Below are 21,109 nucleotides of genomic sequence, written 5' to 3' on the forward strand. Positions count from 1 at the left end.
GAAACATCTCTGTGTGTAATTCAAAACAAACCATAAAGTCTGAGGAAATAATAACTATAATGCTAGTAAAATAAAATGGGAGTCACAACTGCAGCAGGATAAAGGTTAAATAAAAGACTAAAATAAAAACAAGCTGAGCATTTAAAAACTGTCAATGAAAGAAGGAGTTTGTGATTGTTTTCCTTCATCTCCCTCCTGATGTCCGTGTTGATCTTGTTCTCACAGGAGGAGCAGATCAGGTCCCACGAGGCTCGATTCAGAACCCTGTCCACCGAGCTGGCAGAGCTACGCTCCTACCCCCCCGACCGCAAGGTGAAAGGGCGCGAGCTGGACGAGTACCGGCAGCGAGATGAGTATCTGGAGTTTGAGGTGAGCTGGGACTCAAGAGAAAGAACTAAATGATATGATACTAAATCACTGTTACAGCTCACTCTCTTGTCTCCTTTCAGAAAACCCGGTATGGGACGTACGTCATGCTGCTGCGAGCTAAGATCCGGAGCGGCGAGGAGGACCTGTCTGTGTTCGAGTCCCAGCTGCTGGAGGACAACGGGCTGCAGAGGGCCCAGTCCAGCCCCACGCTGCAGGACAGCAGCCAGGCCAGCCAGATCAGCCAGGCCAGCAGTGCAAGGGACGGGGGCACCAGCAGCAAGGCCAGTGGCTGCAGCGGAGGCGGAGGCGGCGGCGGCGGCGGCGGCGGCGGTAAGCCCCGACCGGACGGCCAGAGACACAGCTACCGCCAGGCCGTCAAGAAGTGAGACGGGGCGGGGGGGGCGCCCTGGGAGCGGCACAGCGTTGCACTGCCAGCGGCAGGCCGTCTCCCTGCATGAGGTTTTTATTTGAGATCCAGGAGGGTTTGGAGCTCTGCTTGAAGGGGGGGTAGCAGGAGTGAGGGGGGGGTCTGCACCCCAACGCCAACCCCCCCCCACCAACCACCCACCAACCAAAACCACGACGCCCTCCCCCCGGCACACCCCGATCTCCTCATGGGACAGAGGAGATGCAGACCCCGTGACTGGCAGCGTGGCCGAGAAGCACCGCGTTGGTGCAGGAGGCCACAGACCTGCAGAGACGAGGCGTCTTTGAGAAACGTGCGCTGGGATGCGACAGCAGACCGAAACGGCGAGATGAAGAGAAGCGAACGCACAGGGACGAAAAACATCCGGGTTCCTTTTTTTCTCGCCTCCTTCTCCCACTTTTTGTTCTTGACCTTTTTCGGGGACCAAACGTATTAAAAGCATCTCATCTCAAACTGAGGACGACTTGCAGTCTGAATCTCCACCGACCACTCTTGACTTCTGAAGCGCTGTAACTCATCACCACCGTTTACCAGCTCCTTGTTTTTATCTCCACGTCACCGCGGTGCGTTCACATTCCACAAAAGGGGGGGGGGGCTTCACAGCTTTTAGCTCCTATTTTACTGAAGGTGGTATCGAGTTGAATCTGCGGACCGTACTCCACACACTAATGAAGGCGTGGCCGCGGTGACACGGGCCGATTAGAGGTGTCAGCTGAACTTCACAGCAGCTCATCTCATCCAGAGAGCTCTTCTTCTTCTTCTTCTTCTTTTTGTCTCTACTCGAACAGGAGTTGCTTTTGGCTTTCTGTCCCCGTGATGTGCTTCTGTTCTATTTCTTGGCCGAATGTTGTTTTCCTCCGGTGATCCGCATGCCTGCATCCAGCTCTGCTTCTTTTAGGCCTTTTACTACTTTAAAAGGGCAAAACTGAGAGCTGCAAAACTTGTTCTCTGGGGGTCATTCAAGTCCTTTTTCTGTTTGTTTTTTGTCTCCCTCATGCGGGTGCCTCACCCAACATGTGTAATCTCCGTCTGTACTTATAGCCTCTCATTTATAAACCCTATTTTAACACTCACCAGGCAGACCCTGAATGTTCTTGTTTTTTCAATATTTTTATGGTATTTTACAGTTGTTTGTTGATGTTGAACCTTTTCCTCCTGTGTATGTCAAGTGTATATTGAAAATGTAAAAGGAAAATATATGCTACTCATACTCTTTGTAAACATCCAGGATGTGTTGTGTATATATATGTATATATATATATATATATATATATATATATATACATATATATATATATATATATATATATATACAGCGCACCATCAGCTTATATTGTAGGATATATGACGGTAATATATTTACAATATATTCAATCACACGATTGTGAAGACGCGTTAGGTGCGCTCAAAGTCTCTTCTTGTAAGTCCCAGAAGCGCTACACGATAATCATGTGTTGTTGTTGTTGTTGTTGTGTTTTTCTTTTTCTCTGACATGGTGGTAATAATTCAGCACAATATGAGTATTATAGTGACGCCTGTGTACCTATCAGAGATTAGTACGTGATTAGAGGGTGTTTGTGACGGGATTACACGGTGAGAGAAGCTGCCGTGGGCAGCGATCCAAAGACGGCGCATGGTTGGCTACGACCCACAGCATGATTTTTAAAAGGGATCAGGGTTGTTATAGGAGATGCATGAAAAAAAAAAGGTGGAGAATGTATAATAATTAAAAAAGGAAGGAACTGGGCAGCCTGTTTTTTGTTTTTTGTTTTTTTTGGTCGCCATAAAACGCCTCATAGCATTACAGACGTGTTTCTACTCAGGCTTTTAAAAACGTCAGAACCAGCAGGGAGAGCTGACGACGTTCAGCCACAACACACCTGCTGTACCTGCAGTGAATATGCATCTCATCACATATTCGGGGGGGGGGGTTGCAGGGCTAAGTGACACAACACCTGTTTTTTTGTATTACCCGTGGTTGTCTCCGGTCTATGTGAGTGAGTCCTGTCTGTCACGTCGTCATCAGCTCTAAATGTGGATTTGTGTTGTTGTTTTTTTTGGAACACATGATTTAATGTCAAGGCTTAAGCTTAGCTTAGTGTTTGCCTTTCAAATCACGTTCTGCCTGCTGTTCTGGAGCGGAGACGACGGTTTCTTGATTATGAATATTTCCTTCATGAAACCTTTGTGTCTTTGGGTTTTGTACAAAAGAATTGCCGATTAATCGATAATGAAAATAGTCATTTGCTTATTTTTTCATCTATATCTCCTCTCATCTTTCACCTGAGTCATCTCTCAGACTTTTTTTCCATTCTGGTGGTTTTGTGTTTAAGTTTATATAGATATTGTTTCCATAGCTGACATCAGTTACATGACTTTAACATTACAGCTCTGTATTTATTAATAGTGTTTGACTTGGCTGTTTATAATGTGGCTGAAGAGCAGCGGATGATGAGTTTTGATTCATTCAGTTCAGATTAAAACCAATATTTCATCAACTTGAAGGCACTTCTCAGATTTTATCCTGAAATTATGAATTAATCTTTATTCCAAACTTCAGCATCGATCATTTACGTTTATTTCTGACTAAAATAATCTTTTTGGGTAGATTTTGATCATTTGATTTTACACATGGAGCATCTCTACGTGTACCAACTCATTTAATTTAGTACAAATGTTCAGAAAATAATGGATTGCATCAAACGATCTTCCTCATCACAAAGAGTTCATCCACTTTTTATGAAAATTCAGTTGTTCAAATTCCTTTTTTTTTATTGTTTTGCTGTTTTGGAGGTCAAGAATGGACTTTCAATCTCAACTGTGAGCTCAAGAGCTCAAACAATTAGTCAATCAAATCATCTGCAACTGTTTTGATGTTCAATTGATCTTTGGTCAAACATTTTTCTGGTTCCTGCTTCTAAAATCTTAAGATTTGCAGCATTTCTTTGACAAATGTCATAGTAAATTTAATCTATTTGGATTTTTGGAGTGTTGGGCAGACAAAAGATCAGATCATTTTTTTTCACTATTTTTTAACATTTTCACAGAGAAATAAAGAGAAAAGAAGAGAGAAATAATCTGCATATTAATCAATAATATTAACAATAATCACAAAGATCATTCTTGTGATTTTAAGAATCGGACCATTTAACTAAAACTGAACAGAATATGGACAGTTCAAAGTCAGTCCTAGTAATACGTATTAGTACTCCTAGTAGTAACTTGAAACTATATCCAAAAACAAATCACTGTATGAAAAAACAACAAAAAACTGTTTTTACGGTAAAAAAACAGTTGTGCTGTGTTTGCCAGAATAATAAATACGATATAACTTTTTCTGCTATTACAGTAAAAGGATGCGAGCGCTGCTGATTTTACAGTGGACGTTGGAGTTTGATTTCATATTTCCCTTTTAAAAAAGTTTTTTTTTACTGTAGAAAGAAACGGTGTTTTACCGTACAATTAACATTAAAAACCTCACCACAGGCTGTCTACTCTCCATACAGTATGGTATGAAAGGAAAGCCAATCTTCAGAGCCTCCACCTTGACAAACTCCCCAAGGCCCCCCCCCCCCCCCCCCCCCCAACACGTCGTCACCACTCACTCGCATCAAAGAGCAGCTGCAGCATCTCCATGGCACTGGTTAGCATGGAAATGGCTGGTTCCCCTGGTGACGGCTCTTGTGATGCACAAGTGAAAGTCACCCCGTTACCTCCGTTAAAGCAGCAGTGCATGCCCGCAGCTGTCCTTTAATAAATAACACGTTATTTTTCATTTCTGCCCATGAACGCCTCATTTCTGAATGTGACGTGTAAATAAAGCATGAGATATTATGGCCTGTTTTCGTTTATATTATGGTTAGAGTATTAAATGGAGGGTTAATATTTAAGGTAGGTCAACATGTTTTCTTTTTTTTTTTTTCCTGTCCTTGAGCTCATGGTCATTTTTCTTTTATTTCTCTCAATGTGAATGAAGGAAATGGCTATATTTAACGCTGTTGTATGCTGTTGTGTTTTAGAGATTCGAGCCAGCTCATACAAATCTTTTTACATGTAGAGGTCTGATCTGATCCATCTCAGTGTTTTTTAGACTGGTGCAGGTGAGGCAATGTTCATTTAATGCTACACACACACACACACACACACACACACACACACACACACACACACACAGTGAGCTACATGTGTCACTGCCTTGTTAAAAAAACTCACCAATGGAAATGTTGTCTGTGAGCTTCTCGTTTTGGGAGGCATAGAAGGTGAAAATAAAAAGTGTTTTGAAAGGTTGACTGTGTCCCAACGTCATTGTGTGGAATGTACATACATTTCAGAGGGTACTCATACATCAGCTAAGTATTTAAAAACGTCTACTTCACCACATTCCAAACGCATATATTTTGACAGCTGTTCACTGAAGATTTAAAAAGGAAATCAGCACATTAAATCCAGTGTTTTTGTTATTTTTACATTAAAATGTTCCTTACATAATCTGATCCAATAATATACATCACTGACAAGCCATTCTGCTGCATTATTACTATTTTATTTGAAATACTTTAAGTACATTTTGATGGAAATGTTGGATGTGAGACGTTTAATTGTATCAAAAGTATTTATATATTGTGGTATTGCAACTTTTACTGCAACCAAGCCCCTAAAATACTCAAAGATTGTTTTTCATATTACATTATTTATATATATATATATATATATATATATATATATATATTTATATTTATATATATATATATATATATATATATATATATATATATATATATATTTATATATTCACATATTATCTGCGCACAAGATCCATATCATGTGCGCACAATATATGGCTCAATATCTTCTGTGTACAATTTATTAAATGTATGCTTTGGCCAGATTAAACTGTTAAAGGTAAGAAATTCCTGAAATTTAACACATCCACAAAAATAGTACAATAAATTACCCTCTGTGATTCAGGACCCAGGAAGTACTTTACTTGAGAATTTACATTTTATACTACATTAGCCTGTGTTGTTCTTGTACATAAAAAACTACAGAAGTGTAAAAGACAGACATACATGAGGGGGTCCAGATGTGTCCTTGGATAAAACAAATGAAAAACCTCTGGATTAATTAAGATATCCAGCAGTATAAACATTTTTTTTAAATTAGTCCCAACTGTAAAATTCAACAACATAATACAAATTTGTGATTCTTCCTAATGGGTACTTTTACGTAAGTAAACGTACATTACAGTGTCATATGATCAAACGTGTATTATATATAAAGTAATATATGAAAATAGTCATTTGTTTATTGTTTATATTTGTTTATATATATATATATATATATATATATATATATAAAGGCCTGCTGATTTTAACGGTCATCAACAGTTTTAGTTAAACGCAGCCGGTGTTCGCGTCCTTGAACGCAACCTCGCTTTTAATTTTTCAAGAAAAAAGAACATCCGGGTACTCTCGTGACGTCACGACGGAAAAAGTACACACAATCTCACGGTGCCGAAAAAACAACCGGACAGCTCGCAGTTACACCGAAAAAACGGCTCATGACACTTACATAGAAACACAAAGTAAGTCTAAAAAAAACTCGCTTTTTTAGCGACGGAAGCATCCACTTAGAATGTCACTTAAGTGGCGTCGAAGGCATTCAGTTTGTAGTTAATGCTAACGAGCCGGCGTCATCTATTTCCTGGAATGTATGTGTTCTGCCGTTGGTTTGGCTAAACGTTTGACGTAGCTAGCCCGTTAGATACCTGCTAAAGTTAGCCAATTTAGTCTCCATAATAATTAAATGTTGTGTTTTTCATGCATGCTATCTGTAATTAACAGGCCACTTGTGCCTAAAACGTAATTTTAACATCGGCATTATCAAATATCGGTGTAAGCTGACATTAGCTTGGCAGGTGTTCCAGGATGTAGCCATGTCCTGTTTTTTAGTTTGTTAGCTAGGTAGGAATTCAAACGTCGCAGTCAGTTTGTTATCACTACAAATGGCTTTTAGGTTAAATATTACGGGATGTAAGAGAACTTTACTGTCATGTAAACGTTGTTTGTATATTTCAGTTTAACTTGCGTCAGAACAATGGAGAAACCCCCCTTCAGGCAGAACCAGAACTGCGGAGACTGGGAGCTGAAGGAGAGGCTGGGAATGGGCGGATTTGGACATGTTTACCTGTACCAACATCATGTAAGTTACCATGTCTACCTGTACCAACATCATGTAAGTTCAGTTATATGACCCTGACACTGCAGAGAAATGTGACTCTAAACACTGACACCTCTCAAAACAACCATAACATTTACTACTTAGTTACCTACTTTGCATCATTAAGTACTCTTAAGTATTGTGACATTTTATGAAGATATATTGGGGAATAGCTAAACACAAACTTGCTGTTTTGGGGTTCTCTTTTATGCAGTGAGACATAACAACAGAGTTTCTTTTTGTCTGTGTTGTAGGATACAAATGAAAAACTAGCTGTGAAAATGTGCCGTCTGGAGCTCACGCCAAGAAATAAGGACCGATGGAGCAGAGAAATCCAGATCATGAAAAAGTTTGACTTATTTTGTATATACTTTTCTTTGTTAGGGGACAGTTCATTAGCACATTGATTTAAAGGCATTATATACAGTGATGTCCCGGTATCATAATGATGATACTTAGTCAAAATTATTATGATCATGCATGGGTATCATTAAATAGTAATAGTATAGTATTGACTCCTCTTTCTCTCCCAATCAGGTTGAATCACATCAATGTTGTGTCAGCCCGAGATGTCCCGGAGGAAATGAGGCACATCGCCCTAAATGATCTCCCACTGTTGGCCATGGAGTACTGCTCCAGGGGAGACCTGAGGAAGGTGAGGGACTTTGTTCTTCAGATTTCCAGTCAGAGAAAGTAAAAGCATGCGTCCTTCCTGGTAATAGTTTGGTGATAAAACCCTAGTGCACCATGGAGCGTCACTCCTGTAGAGGAGGTTGCACCAGCGTCTGGTTAAACATCACAACATCAGCATGAGTCATGCTGTTCAGCGCCATGCTGATGGTCATTTTACGACCAGTCTCTGTTGTAAAGTTTACAGCCTGCCATGCTGTTGCTCCTGCATTGCTCTCTCCACAATGACTCAGCAAAACAAAATGCAGTGATTCGACTTTTAGGAGGGAGCAGTACTGTTCACTTGGGTAACAGGTGGTTTTTATACGCTGTAATCTATTGTGATGTTCTGTTGTTGTAATGGTAAAAATATGCATAAACAACTATGTGTCCTTGCTGTGAACCCGAAACTGGAAATAAGAACTGTATCTTATTAATTCGACCTTATCTGGAGTCAAGAAAGTTGAAACTATGCAGTAATGAGGAAACCTGTCCTCATCCTACCTTTGATGTATCGAAACTGTGGGGAGTCAGCAAAATACAATGGATAAGCCCTTGTGTGGGTGACTCCCTTCAGAGATAACAACTGTATAAAGAGTATTGAATATTGTATTTCGTTGAAGGCTTTTTCAACAGACTGCTGTGATACCTGCTCTGTTGAATTATCTTCCCACTTGCAAGTGAATAAACAGATAAAGACAACTTTGAATCTTTTGAAGACTTGATTGTTTGATTTGTGAACAAAACTCTTCTCCCGATTAACATTAGAAACTTTCCACAACATTGTCTGACAACAAGAACAGAAAACGATGTAAATTGGAGTTTGGATGTGTTAAAGGATGTATGTATTTATGTATGTGTGTTTATGTATTTATTTATGTATGTATGTATGTATGTATGTCATCACAGTGTAGACGGGCGAAGGATGAAGTTGCATCACATGCTGCACTGTACGTCATACAATACATACAATCATAGCATGCTGTGTGAGGCTCATGTAATGTAGATTTACTGCAGATGTGATGTGATTACAGATGCTGAGCAAACCTGATAACTGCTGCGGTTTGAAAGAGAGTGAAGTTCTTTCGTTACTCAATGATGTCGGTATGTCGTGTTTTCTTCATTCAGACGCGTCTAATTATTTTTTAGAGCCTCATCTTTCAGTTAAACCCACTTGTTTTGTGCTCCAGGATCTGGTATCCAGTATCTTCACGAGAACAAGATCATACACAGAGACCTTAAACCTGAAAACATAGTGCTGCAAGATATCAACGGAAAGGTAAACGGACACCTCACGGTTTTGTTCTGCTTGACTTTACATCTTGAGGAAACTGTCTAAAATGTCCTTTTTCTTCTTCTACAGCTGGTTCACAAAATCATTGACCTGGGCTATGCTAAAGACCTGGACCAGGGCAGTCTGTGCACCTCCTTCGTTGGCACGCTTCAGTACCTGGTAAGCAAACAAATAACTGTGTCTTTATCCTCAGATGTACCTCGCTTTATCACATCTATGACGCTTCCTTCCTTCACAGATGTAGAAACGCTAGATAACGTGGTCGTCGATGTTGATCAAATGTGTGATGTTTCATCACTTCTTCTCTTCAGGCTCCTGAGCTGTTTGAGAACAAGCCGTACACGGTGACTGTGGACTACTGGAGCTTCGGCACCATGATATTTGAATGCATTTGTGGTTTCCGTCCGTTCCTGCACAACCTTCAGCCTGTGCAGTGGTGAGTTGACCTGATAAGCAAAACATTATGACGTGTACATGTTGCACAGGAGTGGTTTATTTTACCGGATGGATAAAAAGGGTTTTGGAGACTTAAGTTGGCTTATAAAATAAAATATACAACACTTTAGTTCACCTTGTCAGTCTTCTGCACGAATAACGGTTTAAAAATACAACAGGGCTCAGGTTGTAGCGCACAGTTTACTAGTTTAACTGACTCCATGGCAGCATTTCCTGTTGGACAATAATCATTAATTTATGAAATAGTGAAGTTTTATTAAAAATCTAAAATCCAAATGAAGGAAGTTGCTCATTCACAAAGCAAGTTGTGCTTTTGTGCTTTGAATATACAAATTAAACAGCAATGCGTTTAAGATCATCATTGTCTTCTTCATTCACAGGGCGAGCAAAGTGAAGAATAAAGGTTCTAAAGACATCATGGCTGTCGAGGACCCGAACGGAGAAGTGAGGTTCTCCACACAACTCCCCTACCCCAACAATCTGAGCAGGTCAGGACGCTGTGACTGCTGGAAATATATACCTCATCAATCACTAATCACACGGGGGGCGACATGTTCTTCCTAAGCTGGAGAAAGTGCTCGGTTGTCCATCAGTCACTCAAATGAAATGTAAAATAGACTTGAGTCGCTGTGAGTATTTGGACGTCGTTTAGTGACAGTTCCTCTCCCTGAACTCGTGCTTTCTTCGCTGTTATTTAGGACGATGTTGGGGCCGATGGAAGCGCTGCTGCAGCTGATGTTGAAGTGGGATCCTGTCCACAGAGGAGGCAAAGTCAACACCGACACCAAGAAACCCTCGTGCTTTGAAGAAATGGAGCAGATTCTGAGTATGAAGGTGAGTTACATTACATTACATTACATTACATTACATTACAGTCATTTAGCAGACGCTTTTATCCAAAGCGACTTACAATAAGTGCATTCAACATTGGTAATCAAAAGAACTACTAGTCACCAGAAGTCATAAGTACATTTCCTTTTCCAAACAAGCATTTAAGAGCATGAAGCAGAGCATAACTCAGAGCCAAGTTAGCGGCAGACCTTTAGATCCTAAGAGTCTGCGTTTTATCAGTGCTTTGGAGCCTGTTGTATCTGGGTCATCCAGCATGTAACCTTCATTTCTAATGTTTATGGTTATTTTATCATCAGGGTTTTGTCTACTGGAGATGTAGATCTATAATCTACATCTCCAGTAGATGCTGAGAACTCTGGTTGTCTCAAACACAATAAAAGCCTCACAAGTAAGAGAGGAAACAGCAGCAGCAGCAGTCTATCACAACGTGACCAACAAGCAGAACATCAGTCTGCAGAAATGCTCCGTTTCTGATAAGATAAGAGTATCGATAAGGAACCGAACCGATGAGCGGTATCAATGGGAGTACTAGTATGTAGTATTTTGTGTGAGCATCATACAGGAGGCCAATAAGTCGGCACACTGTGAACAGGCACTAAACGAGTCTAGAGTGAAATAGAGTCAAACTGACATCATTCTGAATGAACTCAGAGAACGAGTGAACGAGATCAGGGATCTGACCAAACATTAAATGCTTTTTTTTAAAGAGGAATGTGTTGATTAACAAGGTTGGACTCTATCGAATGTCTTTGTTTTTACATTCAAACCGTTTTCTGACCACAATGAAAATGCTGTTTTTAAAAGGCTAAACTCCAACAGATATGGATTGAAGCAGCATGTTTTATTAGTTAAAACCATTTTGTGAATTTTGGAAATTATTACATTTGTCTTTTTTTAATAAATTTAGAGTTTTGGACGAACAACGCTCTTGAGTTATTGAGTAAACGACGACCCGTGCTTTACACCGAACCGTTTGTCGCCCGTGTCTCCTTTAGGTCGTCCACATCCTGAACATGACCACAGCTCAGGTCCACTCTTTCCAGCTGACTGTGGAGGAAAGTCTCCACAGTCTGCAGAGGCGCATCGAGGCCGAGACCAAGATCGAGGTGGTGAACCAGGAGCTGCTGCAGGAGACAGGAGTGTCGCTGGATCCCAGGAAGGCCGCTGCTCAGTGTGTCCTGGATGGAGTGGTGAGTGGTCCTTGTGGTTCTAAGGGTTGAAGACAACAACCACGAGCTGGCAACGTCCACAAATGGAGTCTTGCAGCGTATCTTTCTTGTATTTTTGTTCTCTCTTCATGTCCTGTCATTTCCTTACTGTGTCATACTGCTAATGAAGCACAAAAAACAAGCTATTTAATGCTAGTCTGTCCCTTTGGACCCTTTACAAAGACGGGATATATATCTGTAAAAGACTTGTTTCAGGGATAAAATCCAAAACGCTGCAGAAAAGAGCTGCGACGGCAGTTCTCAGGGTGGACACACACTCTGTGTGTGTGTGTGTGTGTGTGTGTGTGTGTGTGTGTGTGTGTGTGTGTGTGTGTGTGTGTGTGTGTGTGTGTGTGTGTGTGTGTGTGTGTGTGTGTCGAGGGACTTTGAATCAATCATTAATGCTGTTTTAAGAGACAGGAAAGGTTTGTGCAGGCTGTGTAAGTGGTGCTGTTCTTGTCCCCTGTGTAGAGAGGGTGGGACAGCTACATCGTCTATCTGTTTGACAAGAGCATCACCAAGTACTCTGGACCCCTCAGTGCCAGACTACTGCCCGACAAAGTCAACACTATAGGTGGGTCTATTTTAAGGAGCGTCTGCTGCCGACGAGACGATGAACTGTTGAATGAACCTCCGTGCATTTCACAAATCGCAGGCTTCACTCCGACTTCCTGTGTCTCTCTCAGATCAATGACGTAATAAAACATATGGTTAGCTGTGATTAACGCCGTCGGCTCTCATGGGTCTGGTTGTAACTTCTCAGTGCAAGAGGCCAAGACGCAGCTTCCCCTGGTGCTGCTGAAGAAGGTTTGGGGTGAAGCGGTGAGCTACATCTGTGGGCTGAAGGACGACTACAGCCGTCTGTTCCAAGGACAGAGAGCTGCTATGTGAGTGATCTCTTATTGTTTTAACATTGACGAAAAACACCACCATTTTGTGTTTTTCTCTACTCAGAAATATATATATTTTTTATCATTTAGTTGCTGTTGAAGTCTATTTATTAATAGTTAAGTTGTCAGTTGTTTATTAATTGCAGTAGAACCTTTTTTATTTTGCATAATGATAATTTAATCCAGGTTAGGTTCTTTATTTTAGAGCTTTTTTTTATAATAGCTCTAAAATAATAGCTACTTAAATATGAAAATATTTTCTGGTTTCTTTCCTCCTCTGTGACAGTGAACTGAATGTCTTTTGAGTTTTGGACAAAACAAGACGTATGAGGACGCCATGAATAGATTTCTGACATTTTACGAACTAAACAACTCAATCGACAGATTTGTAGACATTCTGCTGGATGATGCAACCAGCCACACCAGAGGGAACTGAACCCGAGTCCTCTTCCTCCCAAAGCTCTCTAACCCTTCAATCGTCTCCTTCCTCCAGGTTGAGTCTCCTGCGCTACAACACCAACCTGACCAGGTGTAAGAACAGCATGTTCGGCTTCTCTCAGCAGCTGAAGGCCAAGCTGGACTTCTTCAAGAGCAGCATCCAGTACGACCTGGAGAAATACAGCGATCAGATGCACTATGGCATATGTGAGTGCTTCCTGGCAGCTGGTTGTTTCAGTTTGATACTTGACCGTATGGAAATATTTAATACAGCACTGAGCCAGATGTTTGTTTTGATGAGCTGTGTGTGTGTGTTTAAAGCCTCTGAAAAGATGCTGAAAGCCTGGCAGGAGAACGAGGAGCGAGCTGCTGCTTTTGCACAGGTAATGCATGTTTTCTTTTTCACATTTAAAACATCAAAAAGGCCTGTAAGGTCTATCAGTGTAAATCTTTGATGGTGGTGTGATTCCTGGTTCGTCCTGCAGGTGGCAGAGGTGAGCCACCTGGATGATGAGATCATGGCTCTGCATTCAGAGATAGTGGAACTTCAGAGGAGTCCGTACGCTCGACGCCAAGGAGACAAGATGGAGCAGCTGTGAGTGTTGCTGTGGTCTGACAATACTAATATTTCATCTATACAGTTATCAATGGTCTCTCTCTCGGGTTTAGTTGATTTGAAAGACCGTAGAGTCCAGAGGAACACCTCGATCTACCAGTAAGACTGAGAGTGTACAAGAACTTTGTAGGAAGTAAATTAATATATATTCAAATACGCATAACTGCCATGAATTGTTCCAAACAACCACGTTTGGCTTCATGGAAGTTGAGTAACAATCTGAAACTTTCATGGAAATTTCACTGAAGTCACTCTGCTTCTCATAGTTTTACTGAAAGGATAAAAAGCTCCTTTTGTGCTGCTGTGTGACTGCTGTCAGGTTAATGGAGCTAACAGACAGGAAGGATGTTTTAAACATGTGATGAACATTCTGCAGTTTAAAAGACCACTGACGGCTCTGATGTCCTGAAGCTAAATTCACTCTACACAACGTGATTTCTTGAAGTCTTTGTGGTTTTCACGCTACGTCACTGAGGCAACAGGTGGTCACACTCTATCAGATCTTTCCTCAGGAGGAATCCCAGTTAACGCCTCAAAACTACGTTTTTCTTCTTTAAAAACTCACAAAAAAGTGACGCTGGCGTAGTGATGCTCGTTGATGTCCCACAAAAAAATTGTGGGCGAGAGTAAAATCTGGGCTACAGTCGTGTCGTAGTGTGAACTAGTCATTAAGAGTTTTACAGATATTTATGTCTTTAGAATTCAGTCTTGTAAATATAATTTATTTGTGACTAATTTGTTTTATCGCAGTGAAGAAAAGGCGATTGAGCTCTACAAGCAAATGAAGATGAAATGCAAAAGTAAGAAACGTCTTCATCTAATTTGTTCAAAATGTTATGAAATCAACTGAAAGGTAGCAAAACAGAAATCAAATGAATCCATTTGTTAGAGTTAAAATGTGTCTTCAGTCGTTATTCTGATTGTCTTTCAGTACCTGAGCCAGATGTGAGCAGTGACAGCTCTGAGATGGTGAAGGCCATCATTCAGACGGTCCAGAACCAGGACAAGGTACTCAAAGACCTGTACACCCACCTCAGGTAAGAGACCAGCAGTCCTCCAGCACATGCAGCGCTGTATTCACACCTGTGTGTTCACTGTGTGTCAACGTCTGCCTCGCCTCCTCCCAACAGTAAGATCCTGATCAGCAAACAGAAGATCATCGACTTGTTTCCACGGATTGAGAAAACCTTGGAGAACATCAAGGATGCCGACAACACAGTGATGCAGATGCAGATCAAGAGACAGAGAGAGTTCTGGCATTTACTGAAGATCGCCTGCGTGAGTGACTCTGCCTTCTTTGTTTTATCAGTTCAGTTCAGTTGTATAGAGTATCAACGCTCAGGAATCTCATGTTTTTAGGGTCTGGGTATCAGTGAGGGCTCTAAATATTCAGAGTACTCTACTGTAATTCAATAGAACCACGTCTCCTTGTCTTCAGGCTGCAAATACTTGATTACTGGATTTTTCTCTCGATTAACTTTGGTCCACAAAATGTCATAAAATAATAAACTAAATGTCAGTCCCAATTTCTTCGAGATTTTGTTTTGTCTGACCAACGGTCCAAAACCCCGAAAATATTCCGTTTATTATTACATAAGACGAATGAAAACAGGAAGTCCTCACAATGGAGGAAGCTAGAAGTTGACTTGAATTCAATTATTATTTGTTAAATAGTTAAGTTTCTGTCAATCCACTAATTTCTTTATTACCAAACTGTCCGTTTGGTGTCCGTCTCTGCAACTCATGAGTCGGTCCAGATCTGTTCTCACACTTTGCCGCTCTGAATGAGCACAAACATGAAGAGCTGCCTGCATTCCTTCCAGTAGGAGGAGACTCTGTGTTTGTTGTTCCTGGATGTAACAGTACGATCTCTCTCTCTCTCTCCCGCTCCCCCTCTCCGTCTCCTCCAGGCTCAAAACTTGACCCGAAACTCGATAGCAACGAGTCCCGAGTCGTCCAACCTGCTGCAGGTGTCTCAGTGGTCCCAGTCGGCTCAGCCAGTCAGCTCCCCGCATCCCCTCACCTCCCTACCTGGGCCCAATGACAGGTAACTCATCGGTCCGCTAATTCATCCAGATGAATCATGGGACTTTTTCATGTTTAACTGCGTGAAAACAAATTGATCTAAAATATATATATACATATATACACACACCCCCCCTTCATGTCAGTAATAACAACCTTTGTCCACTTGGGGGCAGCATAAACCAGCTGTAAAAAGCACTTTAGGGGTGTTTTTCGCTCCCGTCACATTTTTTTTTCTCTCAGCCTTGATATTTACTGCAATATATAAATCCTGCACCTCTATGGAAACATCACAACCATGGCTAGAAGACGAGAGAACTTCAAAAGTTTCATTACCATAAATCATAAAAAGAAAAGGCCGCACGTTGAATTTCTTTGATCGTTTATTGTACAAAAATTGGCAAACGATGGAATCTATTTATAGAAGAAGTGTTAACACTAAAAAGTAAGGAGGTAAGTAAGGAGGCTCTGACTGCTGTAAATATTGAACTATGTTTTTAATCTATTTCAGTTTTGAGGTTCGGAGGAATAAGCGAGTTAGTAAACTGTTGCCTCTCACCACATCCAGCAGACACGGAGCAACGTTAGCTTTCCTTTAGATCCATGTTTCTAAGACTAATATTTAATCTCCTTTTAGCTCTCTGTTTGGTCTCCACCAGCTCCTGAGGGAAACATCTGTCTCTGCTATTCGTTCCACTATACAAATACACAATGAAAACACTACAACAACTACACAATACTACGACTACAATATACTACAACTACATGATAACGACTACACAATACAACTACAATATACTACAACTACACCATAAGGTCTACACAATACAACTACAATATACTACAACTACACCATAACGACTACACAATACAACTACAATATACTACAACTACACCATAACGACTACACAATAACGACGACACAATACTACAACTACACCATAACGACTACACAATAACAACGACACAATACTACAACTACACAATACTAAAACTACACGTTAACAACTACACAATACAACTACAATATACTACAACTACACCATAACGACTACACAATACAACTACAATATACTACAACTACACGATAACGACTACACAATACAACTACAATATACTACAACTACACCATAACGACTACACAATACAACTACAATATACTACAACTACACGATAACGACTACACAATACAACTACAATATACTACAACTACACAATAACGACGACACAATACTATTACTACACGATAACAACTATACAATACTACTACTACACAATACTAGAACTACACAATAACAACTATACAATACTACAACTTCACGATAACAACTATACAATACTACTACTACACAATACTACAACTACACAATAACAACTATACAATACTACAACTACAATATACTACAACTACACGATAACGACTACACAATTCTACTACTACACTAACTACTACACAATAACTACAACTATACGATAACAACTACACGATAACAACTACATAATACTACAACTCTACGAAAAATGAAACGCAACCAAGGAGCAGAGGAGCAGTGGATGTCGTGGTCACAGAATAGACCTGCTTAGTAACGTTACAGTAGAGACAATCGGGATGATGGATTGTGTTCTTTGTACACACACTGGTGGATCACATGACCTCCTCTCCTTCTATTGTTCTACTTGATTTGTACTTTCATTTAGACGGATCAGTGTTATAAAAGAAGTCTTAATTACATCTATTCAACTTCTTTTGTTTAGTTTTGTTCTTTTTGACAGTTTTTTACAACCATAACCAAATAGAGGCGTGTCTCTCGTTACGATGTGTCTACGCTGCTCATTAAATCCCGGTTTTGTAGGTCAGTGCGTCTTGTGCTGTAGCCGGTGAAATACTGAGACCATTGTACATGTGATGGAGGTCTCATGTGATGCAGTGGTGGCTAACAGGCCTGTGTGTGTGTGTGTGTGTGTGTGTGTGTGTGTGTGTGTGTGTGTGTGTGTGTGTGTGTGTGTGTGTGTGTGTGTGTGTGTGTGTTTCCTCTCAGTGACGCTGCACCACGTCTGCTGCAGGAGAATGAGAAGTACCTCAGTCAGCTGACCAGCCTGATGCAGGAAGCGACTGACGAACAGGCCAAAAGCATCGTGGTGAGTTCTCTTGTGTTGTAATCCTGGACCTTTTTAAGCAGCGCTGTCACATTTACATCAACAAAAGCTCGTATACCTTTCAATCTCAACGTCTTGACACCACGACTGAGTTACCTGAAGGCAGAAACACTGAAGTTTTGTAATGATTTGTTCAGTTTCTGTGCGGTTAAAGTCGTATCAGTGGTGAAAGTTAACGTTTTTTTATCATTTGAGAGTTCACGTTTTCAAAATGTTTGCACATTGTTACAGGTTAAAATTTTGTTTGTGACGATAGATTTTTAAATACACTGAAAGGTGATCAGAATGATTTGTGTGTTATTGTGACACATTTTATAAATTAGCATTAATGATAAAGTTAAGATCACCAGACAAGAAGAAGAATGACGTTTTCAAAATGGTTATTAAATGTTAGTTCAGTGGTGTGACAGAGCACCAAATAACAAATTCTTGATGAAAATAATTCTTTAAATTTAATATATATATATATATATATATATATATATATATATATATATATATATATATATATATATATATATATATATATATATACATACACACACACACATACATATGTACTGTTTGTATACACATGTACACATTATATATATTTATTAAATATCTCACTAAAAAGGGAAAAAACAATTTATGCACAAAACATTCTTAAAACTAGCGTTCAGAAATTTAAATGTTTTCATAGACTGATTTGTTTATGATAATTTTTAGAGATGTTTTTCTTTTAATCTGGTGGTTCTCCTCTTTCAAGGACCAAGACTGGAGCTGGACCAAATACGAAACCTTAACAACGAAGTTAAAAAAGAGAAATGCGTGAGCGTCTTTTGGTCGCGTCCTTCCATCACTGCCTGCGCTCCGACTAACACTAAAGACTGAGAGACGCCGTCACATAAAAACTCTGAACGGTCCACACAGCGTCTGTCCTCTCCAGACGTCTCACATGGTGGAGAGCTTGATGAATATTCTTGTTTTTACATGAGAGAACAATGAAGCTGTGTCACTCTACTTTCTGTTTTTCCTTTCTGCACAACCATAGACCATAATAATTCATAACATCTGAGGATATTCATTATTACTGTAGTTGCAATAAAACATATATAGCAAAAACTGTAGCACCAGAGGGTATGAGGGTTGAGGTAAAGAGACAGAAACATAGGAACAAGTTCAGCCGTGTGACGTACGAGGAAACACAGGAAGTGGTCGGGGGGGAGGGGATTACAATCAAGCAAACAGCACTTTGATACTCTCATGTATCCTCTCTGTAGAGACAGGCTGCCAACAACGGTTGCAGAATATTCAGATTTACAGTTAAACTGTTCTTATCACTCATAATCGGTTTGATATATTTTACTCAACACAGTCTGGGGTTTAGATTCTATGTCCATGTTGTTTTGATTAGTTTATTAAAGTGTTATATATGTATCATAGGGGTCTTTAGTCACGGTATAAGTGACGGACGTGGCTGGTCATCACGTTTCTACGTCTACGGTGTACATCTCTTTTATTTTATTGTCTGCCGGGTACAAAGAGGTTCTGTTGTCTCACCGGACGGTTTGTGCTGCGTTCATGTCGTAGAAGGTTCAAACTGTTTGTTTACGTTCATATTTAGCGCCAGAAGACCAACACTTAAAAGAGAGAGAACGGATGAACAACATGTGAGAAATTATTAAGAGCATATTTCACTATTTTCTGACATCTGACGAGAAACAATGAATCAATTGATCCAGTTATTAATCAGCACATTAATTGATTTATAGTCATTCAACGGTCTCTCAAGTATTCAATGGGACCAGAACTCTCCAATTACTTTCTGGTGATCTGGATTATTCGGTGTATGAAATAGTGAAATAGTTTGTTTAATAATCCCCATAAATTCAAATTAATCAGCTGATCTTTGCAGCTCGAGTTGTAAACTTTGTATTTCTATGACATGAACGTGGCGTCGGAGCACAGTCAGTGAAATCAATGAGTGATTGGAAACCAGTGAGCGGTTGAATGTACTGCAGGTTCAGGTTAACTTTGGGCCTCTGAGTTGTATTTATGAAGTTGTGCAAAAGTTTATTTTTTTTGTATTTAAGTAACTCGATCTGTCGGTTTTCTTTCAATTTAAGTATTTGTTTCCATCTGATGGTTTGAATCTGTTTAATTTGTAAAAAGAAAATGTCCCGTATAAAGATCAAATGTTTGCCTGGTAATAAAATAAAATGACTTTGGCATGACTCACTCTTTGATTCTTTGATTAATATTTAACTTTTGGTTTAGAATGAATTCTAGTAACTTTAGTGATCCCTGAAGTTTTCCTCTCAACATTTGTACTCCGTTTAGAAAATGTTAGCATGCTAATACGCTAAGCTAAGAGGGTGAACATCACACCTGTGAAACATTAGCATGTTAGCATTGAGCTAACAGCACCTCAGAGCCTAAATAAGTGAAGAAGCGTCTGACAAAAGGCAAATACAGTTATTTATCCTTCTTCTCTGCTGTGTCTCAGAAGGAAATATTGTACTTTTTCTTTCCTCCATTTATTTGATAACTTAAATTAATTATTATAAAAGTAGTAATTTATGATATATTATTATAGGTTGAGCCATAAATGTATAAATAATTAAAATAATGTGATGAACACAATGCATCAACAATGATCCAGTAATATATAATATTCTGCAGTACTTTTACTACTTTCAGTATATTTTACTGCTAATACTTTTGTACTTTAGTACGATCTTGAATACATAACGGAGTATTTCTACACTGTCAGTGGTACTTTTACTAAAGTAAAGCTCTGAATACGTATTAAATGTTTAAAGAGAGCAGAACCTTTATGGAGTTTAATTCTGTGAACAAGTTTCTTTATTTTCTTTTAAGAAAGACGTCACAATCTATTCAAGTTAAACTTGTAAAAGTACAGTTTGAGTTTGTCCTGATTAAAAAGATCAATGGAGATAATGTGACTCAACCATGTAACCAGTAAGAGAATGTCCAGTTTCTCAGCCTTCAAAGTGAGTGACTAACAGTGAGTCACAGAGCTTATCCTCCTTCCTTCCTTCCCTCCTTCCTTCCTTCCTTCTCCTGACCACTTTTAAGTGTTTTCTGGTTCGGTTGAGGACTCGTCTGTTCTATAACATGTGGAAGTGATTCGTAAGCAGTGTTTGATGACTGTGGTGCAGAAATATGAACAAGCTCATCAGTGATATACTGTCTTGTTTGACATTTAAAGTGATTTATCACCGAATGTGAGACGTGAGTCACAGCCAGAAACCTTAAAAGCACACAAAGACCTGTCGTGGTTTTACCTCGTTCTTGTGGATTATCCTGAAACTAGAGTTCAAACCAAAGCAGACACACAGACCCCCCCCCCCCCCCCCCCCCCCTTTGAGGACGCATGTCGTCATCGCGCATTATCTGAGATGTGAGTGAGCAACAAGCAGAGACGGAGCTTTTCCTGCAGAACGAGCCTCGCTCTCTGTAAACAGTTGTTTTATGAGCTGAATC

At 40.0% G+C, this 21,109-nt stretch overlaps 2 protein-coding genes across 6 annotated transcripts in view; both read left to right on the top strand.

Moving 5' to 3' along the window:
* The window catches only part of LOC137891924 (PH and SEC7 domain-containing protein 1-like), a 49,102-nt gene extending 44,017 nt beyond the window's left edge, over positions 1–5,085 (top strand). For all 4 annotated transcript variants that reach the window (XM_068736758.1, XM_068736759.1, XM_068736762.1 and 1 more), the window contains 2 exons: positions 226–369; positions 450–5,085. In XM_068736758.1, the coding sequence (XP_068592859.1) occupies positions 226–369; positions 450–755 (450 nt within the window). In that variant the 3' untranslated portion in view covers positions 756–5,085. The remainder of the gene's footprint in view (positions 1–225; positions 370–449) is intronic.
* Positions 5,086–6,282: 1,197 nt separating this feature from the next.
* Positions 6,283–19,836, top strand: LOC137891923 (inhibitor of nuclear factor kappa-B kinase subunit alpha-like). Of its 2 annotated transcripts, XM_068736756.1 has the most exons (22): positions 6,283–6,380; positions 6,874–6,997; positions 7,270–7,364; positions 7,553–7,670; positions 8,719–8,788; positions 8,875–8,963; positions 9,048–9,137; positions 9,290–9,414; positions 9,815–9,922; positions 10,133–10,268; positions 11,282–11,476; positions 11,966–12,068; positions 12,258–12,381; positions 12,878–13,029; positions 13,144–13,205; positions 13,308–13,417; positions 14,189–14,238; positions 14,370–14,475; positions 14,569–14,716; positions 15,349–15,485; positions 17,503–17,602; positions 18,369–19,836. In XM_068736756.1, the coding sequence occupies exons 2-22, from the start codon at positions 6,893–6,895 to the stop codon at positions 18,432–18,434; spliced, it is 2,289 nt and encodes a 762-aa protein (XP_068592857.1). In that variant the 5' UTR covers positions 6,283–6,380; positions 6,874–6,892; the 3' UTR covers positions 18,435–19,836. The 2 variants fall into 2 exon arrangements, with proteins under 2 accessions (XP_068592857.1, XP_068592858.1); XM_068736757.1 differs by lacking the exons at positions 6,283–6,380; positions 6,874–6,997 and adding an exon at positions 7,019–7,030.
* Positions 19,837–21,109: the final 1,273 nt, after the last annotated feature.

This window comes from Cebidichthys violaceus, unplaced genomic scaffold (assembly GCF_023349555.1).
Source record: "Cebidichthys violaceus isolate CVI_PGR_0920_01 unplaced genomic scaffold, fCebVio1.0.p SCAF_72, whole genome shotgun sequence".
Taxonomy (NCBI): Eukaryota; Metazoa; Chordata; class Actinopteri; order Perciformes; family Stichaeidae; genus Cebidichthys; species Cebidichthys violaceus.

Coding starts and splice junctions, on each gene's coding strand:
- LOC137891923 (XM_068736756.1), top strand. CDS start 6,893: ATGGAGAAACCCCCCTTCAGGCAGAACCAGAACTGCGGAGACTGGGAG. Junction 11,477..11,965: donor AGTGTGTCCTGGATGGAGTG/GTGAGTGGTCCT, acceptor TCCCCTGTGTAG/AGAGGGTGGGACAGCTACAT. Junction 12,069..12,257: donor CGACAAAGTCAACACTATAG/GTGGGTCTATTT, acceptor GTAACTTCTCAG/TGCAAGAGGCCAAGACGCAG.